This window comes from Prinia subflava, chromosome 18, assembly GCF_021018805.1.
Source record: "Prinia subflava isolate CZ2003 ecotype Zambia chromosome 18, Cam_Psub_1.2, whole genome shotgun sequence".
NCBI classification, from domain to species: Eukaryota; Metazoa; Chordata; class Aves; order Passeriformes; family Cisticolidae; genus Prinia; species Prinia subflava.
In genome coordinates, this window is record NC_086264.1 from 10,449,012 (window position 1) to 10,472,159 (window position 23,148).

Here is a 23,148-nt window from a genome sequence, read left to right on the forward strand (position 1 = left end):
CTGGCTTTGCCCTCATCATCACTTAACAGTGCTCAGAGCTGCAGAACACCTGAGGACAGGGATGGAACAACATCTTCCCTGAGTGAGCCTGCAGGTAGAACTGGGGCAACAAAAGCAGAAAGATTCCTGACCCAGACTTGCTCGGATGCCTCTTCCAAAAGGTGTATCACTAACTGGTGATATGTCAAAACCACTCAGCCACCTGTGGACCCCCAGGGACCAGATCTAATATGGGATATTTAGGAAGTGTGTGCACAGGGCAAGACCTCTACAGAGTTCCTCATGAACTCTCAGAAATAGGTGCAGGGTCTGAATTACCAAATCTGTGATGCCTTTTCGAGCTCACTTTAATGATTTTGCTGGGCAAAGGACCCAGCTCAGTGTCAGCTGGGAGTTGCCCCTCTTGCCTTGCTTTTCCACAGACTTTGCTCATTCTGCTGTGCCATGGGTGCTTCTGCTACAGCAACAGCTAATTGGTCAATCTACCCATTGAGATCAACTTAATTCAGCTCATGAAGTAAAATGAAGACTTTGTGACAGCTGCTCTGAAACCCAAACATTTTGGCCAGGAGTTCTGTGCCTGTGTGCTGAGCTACAGCGTGCATATGTGAAAGGATCAGACAACTTGGACGTGGTGTTTGTGATGTTCCTGTGACATGCAGCACCCAGTGGTGGAGAAGAAATTGTACCAGAGTTTTGACTTTCTATAAGGAGCCCTTACTGTGTATGACCAGCCTCACCTCTCCCCCTGCAGTCGTTTGAAATGAATTTCATTCCTGGGTCAAAATTTGATGTAAGCACCACTTAAATCCCATCTCAGCATTATTGACAGAGCTGAAGTGGAGCTGATGCAGTACCTTGTGCAAACTCTTGTGTGTGGGGGTCAATATCAACGTTGATGTGTCAGGCCTTTCCCACAGCAGCAAGGAATAGAGAAGACATAAAAGAATACGGAAAACAAGATTACAGAACCACAAATATTGTCAAGACTGACATAGTGTACCCTCTGGAACAGTCTGTAATTTCCTTTATAACCAAGATTTCCAGCTGCCTCCATCCCTTTAATTGAAAAAAGATTTTCCTTCCAACGGCTTCTAAAGAGGTAACAGCACATTTATGGGTCATTTTATAGAATCACATAATGGCTTGGGCTGGAAGGGACATTAAAGATCACCTCGTTCCACACCCTCTGCCACGGCCAGGGAGATATTTCCCTATCCCAGGCTGCTCAAAGCTCCATCCAGGCTGGCCCTGAACACTTCCAGGGATGGGACATCCACAGCTGAGTGCCTCAGCATCCTCACAGTAATAATTTATTTCTAATCTCTAATCTAAATCTGCCCTGCTTCAGTTGAAAATCTTTATCTCAAGATTATGCTGCAATTTAGGGACTAAGAACATAAACCAAAATGAAACTAAATGTTTAATTAGTTCTAAATGGAGAAGAGCATAGAGAATATTTTTCCTTCTTTCTGTACTAAAGAAGCAAGTCAGCCAAAATTTTAGGGATAGTTCTAAACGCATTTGTTCCTGTATAAAATCCGACAAACACAAATTTTGGCTGGAAGCTGGTTTTCACATTTAACAAGTAAATCCATCAGGAGATTAAATGCAGTGAGCCCCAGAGTTGCATTTTGAGATGCTGCCATGACACAGCCAAGTCAAAATGTTTGACCTCTGCATGAAACCTCAGTGTAAGATGAATTGTTGATTCTGTGGACTGACTCAGGAGGCAGTAATGTGATTCAAATCATCTGACTCTCAACACAAACTGTGTACTCTTGTGTAACAGTAAGCTTCTTCACAGTTGAGTATTTTGACTGAAAAACCAAATCATGCACTGAACAATTAACAGTGAGCTCTTACCTGGAAAGAAGAGCTCAGAATGAAAGAAATTATTATTTCAGGCCATTATTATGTAGGTGTTTTGATGTATGTTAGTTCTTTTAGTTTCAAATTCCCTCCCCAAATTCCCTTCCCAACCTGAACTCTTGTTAGATACAAGCAGACAAAAACTGCTGTCAAAACTGAAGAAATGAAACACACTAAGGGAAAACACCCAAAGCAAACCAGGAATTAAACATTTCAAATGGCTGCCTCTTGCTCCCTTAGCAATTTCTGACACTGATAGCAGCATCTCCAGACCCTCTGTAAGAATACTGTCACTCACTTAATGCAGAACTGTTAATAAGCAGCCTCCTGAAACCTCTCAGATGCTCCTTTAGCTCACTGATCTGGTTTTGGTCTGTAAAATTAAGAAAAGAAATGATGTTATGCTAGGTCTTTTTTCCAGCTACTGAATTGTCACTTGAAGGAAGGACACTAATGTACTGACACCCATGAAGAGCAGAAAATACAGACAGGACTACATGGACGGAGTGAGGCTTTTAAGCTTTTCTTTCTTTCCTTCACACTGTACAGTACTTGTCTAGAACAGAGCTCTAAGTAAAAGACAAACTAATGTCATTTTAACCCAAATTCTGCTAATTCAGAGCTCCCTTACAATTAAAGCCTTCAGGATATACCATTTCCAAGCCTTCCACTTAATGAAAGCCGGTGTTACATTAACGCAGGGTGCTGGTGCATCATCCTTCTGAAGCCAGCCACACGTAATTCATGCAGAAACAACAAGGCAATGATAAATCCTGGCCAGATCATGAAGTGCCCAGTGAACGGGAATTCAGATTTCTGGACTGAGCTCTTGAAAAAGCTGGGGTCAGTCAATAAAAACAGAGTGTCCATCCATAACGAACTATAAACAAACAAACAAATAAAATAAACAAACGCCTTTTCAAAAAATAAACCCAACGAAACTTGGATTGAACAAGTGTAGAAAACACTCAAGCTGTCATTTCAGTTGCATGTTTACGAGCCCCTGGAGAGTTCCATTCTGGCTCTCAAGCACGTGGGTGAAGTGGCAGCGTCCATCTCCCGTGAGAAGCGAACGAAGGTGTGCAGACGATGAAACCGCATCCAGGCAGACACAGCAGCTGCTATTGCTTTTCATGACCGTCCCAGGATGGAGTGTGCAGGAGTGACAGTGCTCTGGAGGCGTGTGCATGACTGGTCCAAATCCTACAAAGCTGGCTCGGTCCCTACCTGTGACCCTCCCCTGGAGTTTCGTGGTGGGTCTCTGTTTTTCAAGATTTCACCTCTTCGCAGTCCTGGTCGGTGGAAAGCTCCACGTCGGACAGTCCGACCTCCATTGCCATGATCAGTGAAATATCTGAATCACTGCTCACTGCTGGCTCCTGTTCATCTGTGAGGGTAGAAAAGACAGCAAAAGGTCACGTCTTTCTGTTAACATAGGACTAATTTTGTGTTCTGTAGATGGAAACCAGAGGTCTCTCCACCAATGAGATTGTGATTAGATGACAAACTTTGCTCTTATTCAATATCTGTCTAAAATACTCCAAAAATATCCCAAACTTCAAGCCATTCATAGTGAAAAACATGATGAAAAGGAACCTGGATAGGTAACATTTTCTTCTCTTAATCCTCCCAGGGCTTTTCATCCAGGTCCTTCACAAACTTCCTCCCACCACCTGAGAACTGCCCTCCCCATCCCCTTTCACTTCCTTAACCTGGCACATCCTCCTCTCCCCACAAAGACAGCAAGTTACTGACAGAGCCCAGGCACCTGGTACAGCAACTCAGTCATCAGGAAAACATTCCTAACAGGAAAAAAAGCTGCCCAAACCCTCAAAGTGACAGTCTCAGAGGACATTTTTAAGAGGGCACTAGTCTAATATACAAACATGGGCACTGGACCGGGACAAAACAAACCAGGACTTTGGACCAGGCTACCTGCCTTCTCAAGTGGCTTCTCTCACCCTTTTCTAGTCTCTTTAAATTCACTCTTTCCTCTGATTTGAAGATACCTTGCAGGTTCTTGATCCAGGCCAAAGGGATCTACCTTAATGCACCAAGACCCCAAATACACTAAGAGTTGTATTGTTGACTTCTGCCAAATGGCAAATCACACCATAGGAAGAGCAACTTGTTTTTGTTTTGATCCCACAGCATTTAACATGTGTATATTTAGCAGCAAATAAAGCCAACAGATTTTAAAGGACTAAAAGCTAATTTTCTTCCATGAACAATCAGGGAAGCAAAGCACACTAGGGAAATTTTCAAAGGCACAAAACCCTCATAGGTGGCTGAGGCCCTGGGAGAAATATTTGATGGTTTATATTTTCAAGTGGTTTAATTACAAAGACGGTATTTACACTGTAACAATACAATGTCTTTAAATCTGTGGCAGTTTTTCCTTTACATATTTTGGTTTTTAGACAATAAAAGCAGAGCCTGATTGATGCTAAAATGTCTAAAAGTTGAATATCTAAGAATAAGTAAGAAACACAACAGAGGAGCCAGGAAAATAATAACTCCTCACGGTTTAATTATTCACTTGAATCTAAGTGAGCACAATTAGTCACCTCTCAAGAGCAGCAGGATTTTTAAATCTTTTATAGGAAAAACCCCCACATGTTTACTTGTGCTGGGATTAGACCTCATGTTCTGCAGAGAAAGCTTGAATGGGGTCTGCATTATTCAAACTGAAAGACTCAGTGTTTTCCTTTACAATTCTTCCCACTTTTCACCATGGATTACTTTTATACATTCTTGATTGCAAGATAAATAATTAATGCACACAACATCTTTACATCTCTATCTTTTTTTGCCCTTTCAGTATGACATTAGCAAACATTTCAACATTGCTTCTGACTATAAATGCTTCCACTGGAGGTGGAGGAAGTATTTACAAGCTGAATGATAAATCCTGCAGTGGTCTTCAATGACATTGAACCTTCAGGTGAGACCCTGGAGTACATGAGAGCATCTCATATACTCCAACACCTAAAGCATCATCTTTAGTGGTAACAGCTCCCTGAGTCAGAATAATGTGGTTTCAGACCACTGGATTATTTATCATTCCTCTATAATTAATAGGATTCTTAAAAACAATGAAAATTATGCTTAAGAGCAAGTTTATATTTGCAAGACAGAGCTCCTGAGGCTCAGCCATGCTGAACAGCCACTTGGAGCACCCTTGAGAGCCAAGGTGGTTTCCATCTGAACTAGCTGTGCAGAAGAAAAGGACTGGCTGAGCAGTGACAGCCAGATGCGTGCTGAACAGGCAGGCAGAGCTGCCAACACCAAATGTCAGAGCACGCAAAAAGCAGTGTTTAATAATGCTGAAATGTTATTTCAACAATTGTTTCTTCCAGGGTTGCACAACAGAATAAAATCTCAACTGAGTTCAAGACAGGCAGATAGAACAGGACTGGATTTGCAGCTCACCTGCCTAATATCTGATGGAGGTACAGCAGCACACCCTCTCCAAACCAGCAAACTCGAGTTTTACTTTACAAATCCTATACAGTTATTCAAATTCTTGGAGCTCAGTCTTTGCAAAGTGTGGGCTCTGTAGTTTGTCTTCTCTGGAACTGAAGTGCAGGTCGGCAGGAACAAGGAACGATCCTGCAAACGCCCTGTCTGTGCTCTGGCATTGCTTTTCCAGCACTGTGATAGTGCCTAGAACAGAAGCTCTCCACCCTCCTTGCTTGCCACCAGTGCAGCAGTTCAAAATGCTAAAGCTGCAGCTTTGGCAGAGTGAGGAGAACCTGCACATCACTGTTCTTATACCTTCCCTTTCAGGGAAGCACTGACATTCTTTGGAAGCTGCAGGCAATATAAGGAAATTAATGCATCCCTCCCATTACCTGCTGGCTCCTGCAAACAGGATCCTGCTGCTGACCCCACACACAGAGGATGAAACTCTGGAGGCTGCACAAGTTACACCAGACATGATCTGTAGGTAACTCTGGCTGCAAGGTCTAAAACTGCCTCCCCTGGCTCCCCCACACATCCCAGGCTTGCCAGACTGTGCTGGTTTGTTTGGTTGGGTTTTTTTTGGCTGGCTGCTCAATAACACAAGCCAGCAGAGTTACTGTTATTTGTTAAAGGTAAGCAAACCTCAACTCCACTGCGAGTGCCAGGAGCTTAGCCTGCGTTTTGCATCCCTGCCTTTCAGATCCTATTTACAATGACAAAGCTTAGACAATCACACAGCTTCTGCACAAGATGCCTGACTCACTGTTAACAACCTTTAGGACCCCTTTGCAAGCTTTTTGTAATTTGCTGTTTTTCTTAAAGCCTTGAAGTCAGACGAGGATCTCAACTTTCAGTGAAGATCTCAGCTTTCACTTAAAAATAAATGAAGCTTAACAGGCAAAAAGGAAACGAAGTGTTTTAAAAATTAAATCTCTATTTTCTAGACAGATTTTTTGTTGGAATATCTGACTTGTGATGTTGGATACTTGGCAACCCTGTCTAACCACACACACTCTCATACTTGCACTGTGTTTTACAGCACTTCTTGCCACGGGCAGAAAGCCTTTTGCTTAATGAAGCAAAAAGCACATCCCAAGCTGCTCTCCAGCCAGCGTTAGTGCCTACAGCAGGGAACTGTAGACCTCCCTGCCACATTCCTCTCATGTCAGTGAAACATAATACACCACAGCATGCTGCCTGTCCAGACAGACTTTTCCACTCACTTGTATTTCCTGACACACATTCTTCTGAGAGGTGAAATCCACCAAACTCCTTCTGTAGCCAATATTATTTAAATCAGTTACACTAGCATGGGAAGATATCACCATGTAGATTTGTAAGTGACCTACACAAAGGTGGTTCAGCCCTTACCTCTTGAAAAGTGCATCAAGTGATGCTTACATTTGAATATTACTGCAATCAAGGATGAAAACAGCTAATTACTCTGGTGTTTTGACAACATAAGATTGCACACTAGTAATAGTTAACTACTGCTGCTGCCATTCGTAACCATTGGTGTAAGTCTGTAGCTGTTGTACACTAATAAATATTCCAAAAGAAAGAGGTCAGACAATGGGTTTCTGAGAATTCGATACTGCTTACAAGAGCCTTGGGAGAGAGCTCAGCATTGATCAGCGAGTGAAAAGTGCATTTACAACCCCGTTCCTCTGCCAAGCACACAGGCACGGGCACCAGCTGAGATCCACTGCAGTGTCCCACTCCAGGGTGATGGAGCAGCTGATGAAACCCTGCTGGACTTTGAGCAGGGCTCACTCCTGCTCAAAACTGTGCTGGCCACACCCCACACTCTCCTCTGATGTCCCCAGGACACCGACAGTGCCATGGGGCTTGCCTAAAATTGCTCTGGCTTCCTCAGAGGCTGAGATTTCCCCCAGCTCATCGAGCTGTAGAAGCCCATAACTGAGCTCAAATGTCAATAAGCAATTTGCATCCAGGAAATCAGCAGAAAAATGAGACCACGCTAAAATGTTAACAACAAAAGCTTCTTGGCATTAAATATAGATAAGGTTTGTCTAAGATGGCACTTTTTTCCTTCTCTGGGCCTTTGGGTAGCTCTCTGCTATTACAACCATTTGAGAATAAGCAGAGAAGCACGACTGCTCCTTTCCCATCCTCACTGTGGTGAAATACACCTTATTTCAGAACTCTTCAGTCTGCAGAAGACAGATTTAAACAAAAACATGAAATCCTCGGTGTTAGTTATGCTCCCAGATGTAGACAAGTATCTGTGTGCATTACCATGAACCTTACTCCAGTCTAGGGCTCATTTCTTCTAAGAAAACATTCAGGTGTGTCCAGAAGGATTTTGCTTCACAAGAAACCAGAAATGTCACCCTCTCCTAGAGCTTTGAGGACCTGATCAGAAAATATATCCAGAGTCACTGGAGGCATGGATATGGGATCTTTATGAAAACTCATTCTTCTCAGCTTGAAGCCACAGAAGAAAGTCAATGCAAGCAGTGCTCTATTCAGATTTTGTTTCCAGTGTAAGAACAACCAGGACACAATTCATCACATTTGATTTACGAGAGAGACCAGAGTCCTCTGTGTTTCTTTGTCTGCCTAAGAATGCACTTTACCATTGCAGTTTGTTACTTCCTACTGTGGCTTTTCCATTGCATCGCTTTGTTGTTCATAGTCCAAGAGGAAGAACATCTTAGGAAGTTATTACCTCAAATGGCAACTCCTTTCACAATAATACCAATTAAATTTATCACTAAGACCCCTTCTTTTAAAAATATTACTGATTGTTAAAATTATTCTCAAGTTAATAATCTCATACTTCTCCTTGGATCATTTTACAAGTCTCAGTTTCCTTCCATATAATCTTGAGAATGGTAACACTTTAGAAGAGGACCATAACTGCACTAACATAACATAAAATAAAATACACGTTAAAAAAAGCCTATAAAATCTCTAATGCAAGAGAAGCAGTGGGGATATGTTTGAGGAGAAAGGGTTATAAAATCCCTTGTAACTAATGCAGTCCCTCTGTACACAGAGGCTAATAAAACAGATGAAGAAGTTTGGCTGGCTACAACTGAGCCAGAGCACTGGGGAAATATTTTATTGCTGTTCCCTAGAACCAGAGGGAGATTTATCTGAGCAGCAAGGGGAACAAGTACTTGAGTGTGGTAATGGCTTTTGGAAGGAAAGGTTAGAGCCTCTTTTGTAAATAACAAGCCAGAGCTCTGTGAATGCACTAATGGCAACAAAGCTTCTTCCAGGAGGGAAAGCAGATGATGTCTGAAACATTTTGCAAAGAATACCCAGACACAGGGAGAGAGAGAACCACATGCCATGACCTGGCAAGATTAATTCAAGAGGACACTTCAAAAATATCTTTACCTGCACCAAACCCCTAAGTGGTTAAGAGATGTGATAGATGGGTCTGGAAATGACCTAAAACACTGGAGGCTCTCCCAAAGGAAACCTGTTTTTTTTTCCTTACTACTGAATAAAACGGCAACAAAATTTCTTCCCTTAATCTTTTTCTAGAACACGTGGTTTGGGAGAATATACAACATCTCTTAATGAAAAACAGCCAAACACATGGCTCCCTTGTCTTTAAACATCCTGCAGTATGAACATCATCATCATCATCTGATACACCCCAGGATCTCAAGCCAAGCTTGGAGAATTTATTAGTAATATAATTAATTTTCTGAAGCCTAAATTTGGAGCATGTTGTACTTAAGCAATAAACTTTAACACCAGTTACCTGAGAAGACATTTTGTGCTTTGGCAAGACCAATAAACTCATTTTCAGAGAGAGTGCAGAGAGTATCAGCACCCAAATGCTTTCTCCAAAAGGAAAAAAAAATCTGTCCAAATAAGGATATATAACACAGGGAGCAGACAGCAAACACATTTGCAGAAAGCTGAGCAAAAAAAGGGTGGAACACATACCAGATGTTATTGCACGGAAGCAGCTGTGTCCAACTGGCTGGAAAAGGAAAACTTCTTTTTTCCCATGGTACATATATGTATATCTATCTTTAATGAGCACATATTAAATCCTTGGGATTCTACCCAGGAATTAGAACACTCAGCCTTTGAAATTCACAGCACATATTAACGTTATTTTAGTAGTCAACACTTTGGAGATCAGTCTTCTCTCTGTGAGAGACTGGTTGACATTTTGGGAACTTTTGATCAGCTGTCTTAGTGGGGAGCTGCCAACCTTCTGTGATACAGCAAACATGCTTCTGCCACGGATGGCACAAGAAAATCCAGTATTTTTGCTTTCAGTATAATTTCCTCTTTGTTCTTACTTTTATGGGTCATGCTCATCATGTTCCTGCCCTGGGACCAGCAGGGAAACTCCTTCTGTGGCCTAGATACTGCAGCATCATTTTCTTTTTACATGACTAGTCTTTCCCACTGGAAACTCAGCCAGAATTTGGTCACAAAGATTCAAAGATTAGCAGAACAGGCAATGGAGTCATTGTACTGTCTCTTGGACTTTGTGTTGGATCAGCTCATCCCCACACTGAAGGTCCTTCACAGTTTATCTGCACATCTGCTCTTCATAGAATCACAGAGAGGCTTGGGTTGGATCATCTTAAAGATCAGCTCCGACCCCATGCCACAGGCAGGGATGCCACCTATTGCATTTTATTCACTGCAAAGTGTTTGATTCCATCTCTGACCCCATACCTCAGTCTCACACTCTCATCTTGTTTCACCAACAGACAAGGACCACTCTACTTCCTTCACAACACGGCATCCAGCCTGTTAAACCTTTGCAAAGGTGCTTTTCCTTTCTCACTGCCTAGAAGGAGAGAGGGGCAGTGGGATGCCGCTGCACACCCTCCTTTACCATCCTCAGTGCCCACACACTGCACCACGTGCACCTCTGCTCAGGACACCACGTCCTTCTGATCCCACAGGAAGTTTCATAAGTAAATGTGGAGGTTTTTCACTCAATGCACCCAGTGGTACAAATATTATTATTTAGAACATGCAAAATTATTAATATCCTTGACTGAAAAACAGAAAATGAAATCTCCCGTAAGAAGGGAAAAGATTAAAAAACCACTGAAGCACAGGGCTGCAAGTACATGATAGTTTTGATTTTCAAGTACCTCAGCTGCCTTTGGTATTACACCTGCAAGCTGTCCCTGCAGTAACCGTGCTGTTGAACATGTAAAACATCAAGTGCTGTGTTTGGGGATTATTTACTTGGTTTTCTTAGCAGCTGCTGAATAACCAGAGCTCCTTGGTGTTACTGCAGAACAATGAGCATGAAGTGATAAAATTACAAAAGATACGTGCTGTGTCATGTTCAGAGTGTGTAAGGGACCTTGCAAGGATTGTCCCAGGAGAGACAAACACCCTTTGAGCAGTGAGCAAACACCTCCAAACTCTGAAGGGACAGCAGGTGGGAGACAAAAGCAGAGCCAGATGTGTGTTGTACAACACACAGCCTATTGGCAGGCTGGCAGAATAAAGATACTTTTACATCCAGGCAGTATAATATCACGATTTAATTCTGTGTATCTCAGTTTCCATGGGCTATCCTGGGGACTGCTACTGTGACTGAGCTTTCTTATCTACATTTTAAAAACCTGTGTCAGCAGTGTGCTCTGCTTCCAGCAAGCCTGAAAGTTTAAAAAATAGTTTTTAAAAAATTAGTTTAAAAAAATAAAGTGTAGATGCTTTCAAAGTATTCTACCAGTTAAAATCTCCTCCCTATGGGCTTCTTATAGTATCCATACACTTCCTGAAGTCCCTAATTAAAAATTCTGCAAGGAAGCTTTCTTTAATATCTCATTTCACAGAATCCTTACAGAAGGAAGTTTTAATCCTAATCAAAAACAGTGTACACCTAATTTCTAGTGCCCCCTGTTCAGATACACTCTTAGTGAGTACTTATCTGATCCACCCTCACAAAAAGGACAGCTCTGACCTTTACTGACCACTGACAACACTTAAGATGAGGTACTAGAGACTTCTGGAGCTTTCAAAAACGTCTCATTTAAACTAATTAACCTCAAATACTTCACTATTCTCAGATTTTTCTTCTCTGGAGCCTTACGTGGTGATGTTTTAGAACAACAGCAGGAAAAAGGGAGGACAAGTGCAGAAACCAGGCTTTGAAACAGCTTCAGTGTTCAGAAACTTTAACACAGGAGCATTACTCTGTACTCAGAGTGGGAGCTGCTCGGGAAGGGATGTCCTGGGTAGCTGAGCCTGCTCTCCACAATTGTGCACGACACAAACCCTTTCAATTTGGCAGCAATTAGCATCATTCACTGCCCCAGCTTCCCATCCCCTGCCTTCATCTCTGTGCCAGTGCAGAACTGCAGATGGGTGGCAGCTAAAAGCCCCAAGAGCTGCTTTTCAAAAGAGCCCTTCATGCTACACCAAACCACTGAGATTTTTTTTTCCAACATCCTACAGTGACAGCTGAGTTCAGCTGCTAACTCTCCTTCCTCTTAAACATCACAAGCCTATCAAACCTTGCAACACATTTTATATTCCAGGGTAATTATGCAGCTTTTGAACAGCTTTATCCCAGATCTGATCTTCCCTGCAGCCTACTCACCAGCTTCACTATCAGTCATGTATCTACAGCTGTGGCCAGTCCTCTGACTGCGAAGAAAATCTGATCAAGGCCCCCAACAGCAAAATGTGAATGTTTATGGGTAAAAATTTGTAACCTCTCCCTGTCTGCACAGTCTGTGTACTGGGAAGGTCTTTGGGTCAGCCTTTTGCAGAGGGTGCACGTTCTCAGGCTGCTGCTGGCTTTAGGGCATTGTTGGCTGGTAGGATCTGCAAACCTCACAACTGGGGCACAGTACTAGCAGGAAAATAAAGTACATTTCTGCAGGCTGAAACAGCCCAGAGTTTCCATCAGGAACATCTCCACAAGGACTTCCTGAAAATTTAAGCAAAACTGCCCGATCTAATTGCTCCATGTAGAGTTGCTTTTATGAGAAACATGTCTCTTTTCATTAGTTTAGAAACAATAAAAAAACCCAGACTCAGAGATTACAGTAAAACCTTTCTTTGTGGAAAAGTAAACCTTTTTAATGTCCTCTGCATCTTCTTTAGGTTGCTTTCATGGTTTAGTTAGAGGATTAAGCACTATTTTTTTACCTCATCAAAAGCACTCCACAGGAAAGAAAAATGAGCACATTTAAACCCCATCACTAGCACCTGAAATGAGGATTAAAATATGAGGAGGTACAGAACCACTGTTTGTTTGGAACAGAGATGTCCAAAATGTTACTTGTGTCTAGTAGGGCTATTGCACCAGATAAAATTCTAACAAGCTTGTCTGAGTACATTAATGCACATTTAAAGCACTCACAGAGAACACTTGAGTACAGAACAATCAAGAAAAGCTCTCATAAAGGAAGAGGTCAGCTGTTTATCTTGTTAATTTTGGAAAATTTAAATCAGTTGATGCCAATCTCCTTTTAACTGGAACATTCCTTTGACAATCCTGCAATAGCTCAACTTTTTTTTTCCCATTATAAATAAATCTGATGTGCCAGGCCTGGCCTGCTACACTCAATATTGTCTGAAAAAAATTTATGAAAATAGCTTTATGTAAAGAAGAAGAAAAATTAAATCAGCCTTTACAACAACTGAAACCAAATTGACAATTTCGATTTAAGGAGTTCAAATTAATTTAATGTGAGTCTCCTCCTGATCCTGTGTCTCCTTCCTGCCTGCCTCCCCTTCTGTCCAAAATGAGCCCGTATTAAAAAGAACATAGCACAGTTTTTCTTGACCTGAGGTCTGAAACCAAGAGTTTTGTCTCTCCAGGCTAAAGCAAGAGAACACACGTGTTCCCTCCTCATTTCCCTACCTCCTTTTGCTTCCCTGCTCATGGTTCACACAAGTAACATGACAAAAAAGTGAGTTTCTTTTGCTCAATGTGACAAAAAATTGTGACAGAACCCAGAGAGGAGCAACCAGGACAGCAAGGTGAAATAACACTGAAGAGGGAACCCAATCTCACCCAGAGGTCACTAAAGCTGAAATTATTAAGCTAAAGGGCCCCTGAGGATAATTTCTCACTTGCAAAACACCCTTGGAGCCTTGGGTCTGGCTGGGAAGAAATCCTGCAGGGACATCAGCAGAAACTGCTTTTAGATTTTATAAATCTAGGGCCATTTAGCATTTCCTTTCAAATAAACCTCCAGTCACAGTGCAGTTTCAACTGAACAACTTCTGGCATCAGCAAATTCCCTCCAAAGCCCAGCTTTTATCAGGGATGTTTGCTGAAATGCTCATGAGAACATGAGAAAGGCCAAACCCAGGACATCCATTTTCCAAGCTTCTTCTTAGAGCAGTGGATGGGAAAGGTCAATTTAAGTTTCAACAAATTGCAGCTGGAATTTCACTAGAAAATATGTTTATTAAGTCACTTGGCCACCATCACTAGCACCAAGACCTCCCCAACACTCTTCATGTGAAACTCAAATTGAAACAGAACAATTTAAAACCACTGTTTCTCTGCATGAAAATCCTTTGTCTCTGTCTCAATTTTTAAATTAATATATAGTCCTGCTCCTTCTCCTTTTGTGTTCTGGACATTCACACTCCTCTGAGAGGCAGAAGAAAGAGTTTTTACCCTATATAACCATACCTCCCTAGGAAAATAAGAGTAACAAAACCACTCTAACCACCTGGAAACCAATCATGGAACTTCAAAACACATAAATGCCTTTGCACTGTTCATTATTTCCCTTGGGTATGCCACTGTAAAGTTAGAGTCAAAACTCTGTAACATTAAGTTTGGTTTTAACCCCTTTTGCCATTCCTTTTTTATTCAGTTTTCTTCACTTTCCACTCCTCTCACTGAGAAGTGGTCATGTCCAGGGGGTACCCAGGCAGTTCCAGCACAAGTTGGACCCCAGGAGACTTTAGAAAACAAAACATTAAATTATTGGTGTATTTTCTATCTAGTCTGGAAAAAGGGCTTTTAGAAGCTCAGTACCACTTTATAGTAAATTTTAAGCTTTTACAAGGGAAGTGCTCTTGCATCTTTCAGTCACAATCAAGCAAAAACCGAAGGATTAATTTAGGGGAAAAAAAGAGACAGAAGGAATTAATTACTGCAAACACGTGTAATTCTTTCTGCCTTGTGGAATATGCAGGTACAGTAGTTTAACAACTCGCTTTTGAGGGTGGAACAACTAAAAACACAACCTTTCTAGCAAAGCTTTCCTCCAAAACTGTTCCCTTGGGAGTGCACTCTCAGGCTGCAGGGCTCTCCACATGCTCCACCTCCCAGAGCAGGTTGGCAGAGGGTCATTTTTCTAAAATTTCCTTCTTTAAGACTGTTTTGGCTTTACACACTGACAGCTATTCATGCACAGAAAGACAATTTGCTGGTGCCACTACCTTTACAAAATGCCATTACAGGGAAGTAATGAAGTTTAGCAACCCCTTAGCTGAATTCAATATCCTGTGCACTCGGGGGCAAAATCTGAACTCGGGTTTCTCATGCATACGTGACACATCCCATTTGGTGGCTGTCTCCCAAAGAAACCTCAGCAGCAGAAAACACTGAGTTATTTAATTACCTGTGCAAGGAACTGGCAGGTTTTAAACCCCCTTTTTGTGGTTTTTCCCCCCACTGAGATGCTACAATTTAATAAAGCTGTTTCAGCTTCAGTGCTTTTCATATCCTGACTTTGCCAGTGGCACCCTCATTCTCTACATTTTCTGTGTACTTTTCCTGTAGGAGTATTTTTTCATTGTCTTACAGCACTATGCTACCTGAGACTGGAAAATAGAGCAGAAATTCCCCGAGATCACCAGGTAAGTTGTTTTGCACATTGTGTATATTAATACATGGCTTAATTACTGCCACCCAACAGAGCATATGTTCCTGCCTACTCCCTCAGATATGTTAACATGAGTTACAATGAAAAGAACAGTCAGATATATTGCACTTGTAAAAGACAGTCACAATAAAAGGCCAGCTGGGGTGGATATTCATTAATGCAGCCCTGGTGCTGAGTGCAGCCTCGAGTGTATTCCCCAGGATGTCAGCCTTGCCACTGGAGGGGCAAAGGTGGCATCTAGCTGGACAAGGATATATCCATGTATCCTGTTTTCAGCATCCCTAAATGGGAGGGTTTATGTGTCCCTCCCATCCCCAGGCTCTCAGGCAGGAGAAAATCCTCTGACATGCATGTCAGAAATTGGGTATTTCCTCTGGGATACTGGGCCTGATCTGTTACCTCCTTCTTTTCCAATCAATTCCCATTTTCTACAAACACTCCTAAGGCAGTTTCTCCACGTGGCCTGTCAGTCTCAAAGCATCAGTTTCAGGCACCATCTTCACTTTAAACTGCCCACATGCAGAACGACAGGAGGTGCAGGTGGGTCCATCTCTGTGCACTGACTGACCCAGCACTGCCTGGCCCTGGTGGAGGTCTCTGAGCTCTGCACAGCTCAGGTGGGCACTGCTTTCACCTTGCCTGTCTGAAATGACCCTGGAATCCTCCCCTTCCTCTGCCTGCCTCACTACAGCACCACTGCTCTGCCATGCTTCTTGTTTTCAGGTGCTGATCCAAGCTGGATCCGTGTGTCTCCCAAGGGGTTTTGTTTCTGAATTGATAAGAAAGATTCAGAATCAGAGTAGCACATTGTATCTTAAACATCACTTGCTGATGATTTCAGTGGAGCTTTTTGCATAAAAACTGATGAGAATAAAAACTCCACAGGCAATACAAATGTGAACATGAGTCCTAAATAATCAAGTCAATTGTGTGCAAGATTCTGAACATCTCTTACAAGGCAAGGCTTTTGTTGTCAAGTAAAATCAAAGAGATTAGCTAGTATGAAGTCATAATTTGTATTTCCTGTGCAGAAGTGCTTTGTATTTCACTTCTCAACATATGGAAAGGAGGAACAGTTTTATAACAGAGAAACCTCCCTGTCCATTCAGAGCTGGCAGGAGTCTCGTAGGTGTATGCAATTAAAAATTGTCCATTTTAAATCCAGAGCACATTTTTAGTGCCTGCTACATTTCACTTGGTGACTTTCAAACCACCAGTGCTATGTTGGCATCAGTCGTAGCCCCAAAACAATCTGGGAACTCAGCTCATTGGAAGTTTCAGTCCATGACAATTATTTAGTGCAATAACCACCCAAGATTTCAGTAGAACCACCAGGACTCAGGTCACATGCCAGGCACATGGGACCCAATCTGCTCATCTTTAACTAGGTCCCATCAGTATTCTCTCCCTGGGACAGTATTAGGACTTGCTAATGCAAGTGTTAATAACTTGCTGTGTTAATTAGTATCTAGGGAGTTTTCCCACCTTTTCCTCCCCCTTTACATTCTGCCTATAAAACCCCACTATTAATAGCAAGGAGGAACAGTCAAGTGGTTACAAGACAACAGTGGATCAGATTCTTATCATGCACTTTCATCCACTTCCAAAGGCTGACTGTTCTTCACAAAGACATTTCAGACATACACAGATCAAAATAATTACCTGAAAAGTTACATTAATAGATTTAATGAAGAGCTATCAGAGAGATTTGAAAGGGTCCTAACAGTCACGATTAGCTGTACGTTGGCAGGGTTTTATGGAAAGAACAAAAGGAGAGGCAGAAAAGGCACTGATATTCTCTAGACTGCCCACACTGTTGTACAGTGTGCCAAACTCCGTGGACTTTGCAGCTGATATGACACCTTGGGGGAAAGTTTGTGGCTTTTCACAATAAAGTCCTGCTCATGTGTGCACTAGAATTAGATTAACTCGTATGTATTTCACACTATTTTCCCCTGTCCACATCACGTTTTTTTATTCCAAAACTCCAGTTTTTCACTTTTTCCATGAATATCTTTTCAGCAACATGTTACAGAAATAAATTACAACATGCTATCTGAGAATCCTACACAATATCCCATCACAGAGAACAGTCACTAATGCTAAATACTGGACAGACTTTGAGCTGTGGATATGCCCAAGCGACTTGATGAAGGCTTGGATCTTGCTAAGAGGCAGCTGAGAGAAACTAATTGTCCATTTCTAAGTGCTCAGTGCTACTAAACAGGAGATTCTTGGTTTAGCAAGGAACCCTAGGGCTCAGTCCCATGCAGATGTTCATAGTACACTACATTTCTGAGGGTCTCACAGATATCAAAAGCATGGGGAGCAATAGGGAGGGAGAGAAGCCGAGATGTCTGCTGAGCATACACACAGAAATAAGAAAAAGCACTGGCTGAGTTCCAGAAATCAAGATCTGGCCCCACTGAAGTAGGGAGGAGCTTTGCCACCAGGGAGACAGAATTTTACCCAGTGTGAACAGTATTGTGGGAATACCCTCCCTCCAGACACACTGTGGGAGGTCCTCTGGCTCTGAATAATCACTGGAAACACAAAAAGGGAAATTAAACCCAAACCAAGACAACAATACCAGGATGATTAATCAACAGACAAAAAAGAATGCAAGAACAATGAAGTGAGAAGTGTTGCAGAAGTGGGTGGAAAGAAGGTGGCACGTCCTTTACCTCCCGGAGCACTGAACTTTGTGAGGAACAAGGGAGGATGCAAGGACTTGTGGTGGGTGCAGGAGGCCACATCAAGGCTGCACTGGAGTCTTGGAGTCTGCCCAGATTCAATAACAAGGGGAAAAACCTGTAGTGCAGATTCAGCCTGCGAGTAGGCTCCCATTAGTAATGCTATATAAAGAGGCCAGAACACAGCAACTTCAGCAAAGATTCCTAGGAGCAATGGGCATCATCACTTCCAAATTCCCAGGCAGGCCAGTTCACAGAAAGGGCACGCTCAGCAAGCTCTGCAGTTGTGTAACTGATTGTGGATATGAGAAACACAGTAAACACAATGCCTATAAAGTTCCATCTACTCTGACAGCTATGAGCCATTATTTAGCCTACAGCTGCCCTCTGATTCAGTTAGCATTTGGATTCATACCACAATTATATACAAGGTGCTGGATGTTCCCCTTTTTACTGCCTTAAGAGTTCAGGTTGCCTACAATGCCAAGTTCTGCCTTTCAGACTGCCTGGACCCTCCATATTCACATGAGGCAACCAGAGAGTGAAATTCTCTCAACTGCTGGAACTCACCCCTAACTCCCAACCAAAGACCTCCTCTCTGCTGCAGCTCTGCTGCAGAAAGGGACAAAGTGGCTTTTCTGGGAACTACTGCAAAATGTAACACGCTGGATGTGGAGATGACAGCAGGGAAACTTGCACATCCATCACTGACAAATATTCAAGTATTGCATTGCCCTTCAGATGAGAAATCCAGTAAAGATTTGTGTCTACACATCAATGATGAATAAATGACAGCAGCTAACTAAGCATTAAACCAGATTTCCCTCAGTGACTGTGTGACAACCACAGCACAGGCAGGTTTTTGGAAGGTCCCAAGGTGCTCTGAGCTTTGTTCAGGCCTTCCTCCCTCTCCTAACAATTGGAATTCCTGCTTCCTCACCCACATCTCTGACAGAGGTTCACGACCTTCACAGAGCTTGGGCCATCTGCCAGTTTTCTCTCCCTGCTCTCTCTCATATAACCAGGAAAAATCCTTTTCACAGTCCTTCCCTGGGCATGGCCAGTGTCCTCAGGTGATGAGGATCTCCTGATGCTCCACAGTTTGCCATCTGTGAGCCTGGTTTTGGTGCAAGTTCCTTGTCTGTGGGCTCTGCTGTCAGCCCTCAGGATTGTCCTATCTTCAGGCCTATTGTCCAATATTATCAAAGGTAAGGGGGAAAATGGAGGGTAAGGTGGACAACAAAGGGCAGCAAGGCAAAATCAGGCATCTTTGTAGGCCTTGCAGTATTCTGCTGGCTCTGAGCAAGCTTTTCACCCAGTTACTTAACTTAACAGGCAACTTGGAAAATGAATTAAAAATGTGTTTGTTCCTTCTGCAAACAGAAAGAACAAACATTTCTTGAAACAAATCTGGAGGGAAGAGAGTGCCTGGAGAGTTTCTGAGCTCTTGTGCTCCCTGGCAGCCTCTCCACCATTGTTACCCTGGTGAGAAACCAGAGGAGCTGTTCTCAGCCTGGCCAGATCCTGGGATGAAAAGCACAGGCTGCCCCTCGTGCTGGGCTTTGGACAGGCTGCTGGCTTTTCCAGCATGTGCTGTGCAGCTCTGTGTGTGAGGGGCACCCACAGCCCCCCTCCAGCCTCAAGAGTTGGATCTTGCAGAGATCTGTGGGGCAAAAGGAACATTATCCCTGAGAGAATCTACTTGCTTCTGGAATGCCAAAGGGCAGAGCAGAGAGCAGCATTTAGCCCAGTCTTTATTCCACTGTGGTGCCATCTTTCCTTGGTTTTTAAAATCAGCCTTAAATGCATTTTAAAACAATTACTGGAAGCAACACAATCCCATCTTGTTCTGAGCAGCTCTTGCCAGCACTCGAGGAGACCTGAGGGGACTGAATGCCCCCAGCTGGCAGGCTGGCCATGGAGGATGCTGGGGTTATAACCCTGCTCTTCACCCCTTGCTGCATCCAGACCTTAGACCATAAAAGGACCAAAAATGAAACCTGAAATCCACAAAACAGAATGTAAAACTCTGTTCCTGGGTCACCTGTATCTGAGCTCACAAGTCCAGCATTTCTAGAAGTTATTTTCCTTTCCACGACACTGGCTACAATATGAAAGAAAACTGGATTATCAAGACTCTCCATGGAGTAAGAAGAGTAATGTAAGATCATTTCAGCCTAGTGCCATCATGTCTCTCCTACCATTTACACATAATAACATTACTTGTCTTCTTCTTCATGCCCAGGCCCATAGCAGTACCTAGAAATCTTTGAAAATGTACATTTTTTTCCAGAATCCACACAAACTCTATACAAAATATTGCATTTTATCACATTCTTCTACTTCCCTTCAAGTATATATGATTTTCTGTAATAGTCTTGTAAATACACCAACAGGTATCAAACAGATAGGTACTTTCTACTGATCTGCTATTTTACCTAAAAATGAGAATTTTAGACTAGCACAGTCCTCACTCAAAACAACTGACAACATTCCTTTTAAACTGTCAGAAGAAGATTTTCAGTAGAGAACATAATTTTTAGGAACAGAGAGACATGCAGACATTTTGAGAACTGCTTGTTCAAAGGGTACCGCTTACACACCTTACACAAATGAAGATGAAAGAAAGCACATAAAATTCTCCTTTTGTTTTTGTACAAATCATCAGTGCTGTTTAACTGCACTCAGGCTTTCAAGCACAGGAGCTCTGACCATCAGTCCTGCACAGCAGAACACACGATAATTAAATTTATTTGGATTCCTGCTGACTTTAAAATGAGGCCACCGCTCCAGTGACAAGAGAGAGAGGCCATTCACTAGAGATGGGTTTATGCTTGGTGTTTCTAGTATGAACCCTGCCATAAATTGTGACTTACTGCTGGTGCTGAGGTTGCCCTCGGCGGGCTGGGGGAAGGAGTCCCCGTCCTGGCTGAGGTGCAGCGCGGCGCCGGCGCGGGCGGGCGCGTCCAGCGCCACCGAGCTCTCGTTCACCGTGGTGTCGCTGGCGCCCGTGATCTGGTTGGTGGGGGGCCCTCCTATGGACGCGTCCAGGTCTGGAGGGATGTCATCCATGCAGTCTGCGTTGGGCTGACGGGGAGGAAAAGGAGAAATTAGAGCTCTTACCCGGTAAAATTATTCAATTTGCGTCTTAGCTCTTCTTCATATTTTACTGCTTTGTTTCAGTATTGAAAATGACAATGTATAATGAATAAACACACGGAGTTTGTCATTGTGTACTTAATACAATCTGTTGGAAGAGAGACCCAAAGTATGCCATGGAAATATTGAGGATTAAACTGTGTCATCTACAATTGCTAAACATGCTTATTTATACTTTTAATAGGGTTGGGGAATGTGCACATTATAAAAGTAACTCACTTATTGGTATGATCTGTTCAACATAGGCAGGTTGCTGAATCAGATCACAAATGTAAACAGAGACAGGAGCTGAAGGAGAACAATGATCTTTTCCTGAAATATACATTTTACAGAGCCAGTATCTGAGCTTACAGGAATAAGAATTCAATAAGAACTGCTTGTGGGTGCATCTGTATGTGTTGTGCAAAACTAGAAGCTAAAGCTGTTTATAAGACAAGTTTCTAAACATCAAAAGATCATTTCCTTTGCTAACACTGTATTTCCTACAAAATACAATTATGAGAAAAGAAACAAGCAGATAAAAATGGGAAACTGAAGAGCATTATTTGATTCACATTCTTGCTATGTGAAGCCAGACCCATGACAGAGACATGCCAAGACCGAGCTGCAATATACGGGATGTTTGGTTAAGCTAGGAAATGTTAATTTGTTTCTATTTATCTTTATTCTCCAGGAGGCAGACAGGTAGTCTGGATCAGTCACTTAGGTTTTCTCAAACTTCAGGGGTTTGAGCCATTTTTTGTGTGATTCCCCCCAGCCCTAGGTATGAATTGCTCCCTCTGCCTGTTCTCTGCTCAGCACTAGGCAGGGACAGGGCTCAAGCTGCTGGCCTGGAATCCCGACATTCACACGGCAGTGTCAGGGAGATGGACCCTCTCTGGTGGATCTCATTTTCCTCCTGTGCACTTGGGAAAATCTCAAAATCTCACTACCTGCCTCTCTCCAACAGCAAGCACCAAGAAACGAAGCAAAATATGATACAGCAAAGGCTTAAGGAGAGATTTAACTTTAAGCATGAGAGAAATCCCCTTGAATTCAAGCACAGAAGGTTACCATATGTTTCCTTTTTTTTTTTTTTCCAGAATCTGGAACTTAGCATGTTTTCTCTTTTGCCACACATTCCCTGTCTGATTGTTGTCACCTCTTATTTTTTTCACAAGTGTTTCTAATGAAAAGGACGGGCAATTTAAGCAGTCTTGTATCCACAAACTGAAGTTTGGAATGAAAACTGAAATTGTTGTTGTCTGGCTGCAGTCTAATTCACAAGCAGCAAGAATGTCTCAGGTTTGGGATAAAAAAGGCACATTCTGTACCAGGTGTTAATGAAACTCATTGAATCTTTTCCAAGTGAAGTACCAATCACTTATCTGTAGGACAGGGATCCAAAATTATCCCTCAGATCTATCACTCTTTCCCTCTCTCTTAGCTATTACAAAACACTATTTTCAGAATTTCATTTTTAATTTAATTTACCTTTGATGGCAGCGTATATTAAAAACAAAAGGCCTATTTTTCCTTTCTCCTATAGGAAAAATTATTTCAATTTTTCAGGGGATCAGTTGCCTGTCCTTCGCTCTGATTCCAGTTATTCCTAGAATGGGGTTTTACCACAGACTTTTAAACCTTTTAAAGAGGGGGATTACAATTGAAAACATTAAAGATGCAAAAATAATATCGCTGGATACAATTAATCCCTTTACTCCTGATCATTTTAATTGAAAAAAATGCCCAAAACTAAGCAGCATGCTATAAAACTACTTTTACGAAATACTGATCAGAAAAAAACCCCAAACCACTACAGCTGTGGCAGCCAGAGTGACCCAGATACAGTTGCTAAGTTTAATTATATTGGTTTCACTTGTGCCCTGCATGCAACTGCTTTGAGAGCACAATTCCACTAAAGCCAAGGCAAAGCTTTGTATTGGCTTCTGAGGGCTTGGCTAAGGCTCTTAGTGAACTGCTTCAAGTCATGCAATCTGCTGCCAAAAACGCAGCTGACTGCAGACCCAGCAGATGTTTGCAGACAAGGGGAGAAGCAGAGGGAAACTTTTACATGGTAGGATTGTCCCAATAGCAACGCAGCTCTTTGAAAGTGGTGATCCATTTCAAATACTGCAGGTGTAGTCTGA

At 42.5% G+C, this 23,148-nt stretch overlaps 1 protein-coding gene across 1 annotated transcript in view; it reads right to left on the reverse strand.

The window, feature by feature from the left end:
- Positions 1-2,379: 2,379 nt before the first annotated feature.
- The window catches only part of RNF150 (ring finger protein 150), an 88,367-nt gene continuing 67,598 nt past the window's right edge, over positions 2,380-23,148 (reverse strand). The window contains exons 6-7 of the mRNA XM_063414946.1: positions 20,737-20,947; positions 2,380-3,259 (exon numbers count right to left, since the gene is read on the reverse strand). Coding sequence (XP_063271016.1) covers positions 3,141-3,259; positions 20,737-20,947 — 330 coding nt within the window. The 3' untranslated portion in view covers positions 2,380-3,140. The remainder of the gene's footprint in view (positions 3,260-20,736; positions 20,948-23,148) is intronic.